At 57.2% G+C, this 1523-nt stretch overlaps 1 protein-coding gene across 1 annotated transcript; it reads left to right on the forward strand.

The window, feature by feature from the left end:
• Window positions 1–548: 548 nt before the first annotated feature.
• On the forward strand, window positions 549–857 carry LOTGIDRAFT_141782 (hypothetical protein; the record flags this gene model as incomplete). The annotated part of the gene is made up of 2 exons (XM_009051436.1): window positions 549–626; window positions 696–857. Coding segments are annotated over 2 exons (240 nt in total), but the record flags the coding sequence as incomplete, so codon positions are not given.
• Between the last annotated feature and the right edge of the window lie 666 nt (window positions 858–1523).

Below are 1523 nucleotides of genomic sequence, written 5' to 3' on the forward strand. Positions count from 1 at the left end.
AAGCGCTGGCCCCGGACGTCTTCCTTAATCCAGAACGAAGGTGGGTGGAGCAAAGACGATCAGATACCGTCGTAGTACCGACGGTAAACGCTGCCGACCGGGCCGCGGACGAGGCTCGAGAACAGCGGTTATGGACCCGTCCGTGGCGGCTTCGGGCAACCTGAGAGTTTACGGGTTCCGGGGGTAGTATGGTCGCAAGGCTGAAACTGAAAGGAATTGACGGAAGGGCACCACAAGGAGTGGAGCCTGCGGCTTAATTTGACTCAACACGGGGCAACTTACCCGGTCCGGACATCGTCAGGATTGACAGACGCTCGTGCAGTTCTTTCTCGATTCGATGGGTGGTGGTGCATGGCCGTTCGTGGCTGGTGAAGTGAAAAGTCTGGTTTATTCCGCTAACGGGCGAGGCCTCGCCCTTAACTAGTCGGCTCGTGGTTCTCGAATCGTAGTCTCCCTTCGGGGAGCAGGGAGAACATCGGGCGAGTCGCAGCGATCGTCGCTACTTCTTAGGGGGATCCCGAGCAAGCTTAAGCTAGGTGAGAGAGATCAATAACAGGTCAGTGATGCCCTTAGATGTCCGGGGCCGCACGCGCGCTACACTGAAGACGAAAGCGCGAGTGCCTACGGTCTTGGTTTGGTCAGGCCGGGAACCCGCCCCGAGAGGGGAGGTTGGGGCTGTTCCTTCACGGGGGCAGTCTCGCCTACTGCGGGTTAACCGTGCCAATCGTCTTCGTGCTGGGGATCGGGGCTTGCAACTCAGCCCCGTGAACGAGGAATTCCGAGTAGGCGTCCGTCATCAGCTGGCGCCGATTAAGTCCCTGCCTTTTGTACACACCGCCCGTCGCTACCTCCGATAGAATGGCTAAGCGAGGCCGTTGGACTGGGCCTGCTTTCGAGTGGGCCCGGAAAGGCGTTCGAGCTTAATCATTTAGAGGAAGTAAAAGTCGTAACAAGGTTTCCGTAGGTGAACCTGCGGAAGGATCATTACCGTTTTCTTTTCACGCTGGATTTTGCATTCTCTCCTCGCGAGGAAGGCTGCCAGTCGTGTCTTGACCGAAACTTTTTTTTTCTGGATTGGACGAATCGTCGAGTGCGTGTGGCAGATGTTAGGAGACCCGTCCGGGGTCCTTCGCTTGCTCTCTTGTCGCTCGGTCCGCGAGCGGCGGCGAAGCTCTGAAGCAAAGAGAGTGCGAGGTTTTACCAGTCTGTGGCGAGGTCTGCTTCTCTCTGGGGGGGTAGCAGCACCTCGGAATGTCCGCCTTCCGTGCCGGTACGTAGGAGAGAGAGATCGAAACTACCGAACTCTTGCATCGGAGACCCTTTTCGTCGGGGGGAGGCAGATCTGTCGACTCGCGCGGTCAGGGTGCGTTCAAAGAGCTCTTGGCGGAAACGCCAAGCCGCCGGCCACTTCTCCCCACGGTCGTCAAACCTTATTTTTCCACACTATCAAGGACACAAATTTGTTGTTGCGAGCCCGTCGTTTGTTTCGGCGGCCGTCTCACTTAAAATGAAACGTAAACGAC

This window comes from Lottia gigantea (genome assembly GCF_000327385.1).
Source record: "Lottia gigantea unplaced genomic scaffold LOTGIsca_167, whole genome shotgun sequence".
Taxonomy (NCBI): domain Eukaryota; kingdom Metazoa; phylum Mollusca; class Gastropoda; family Lottiidae; genus Lottia; species Lottia gigantea.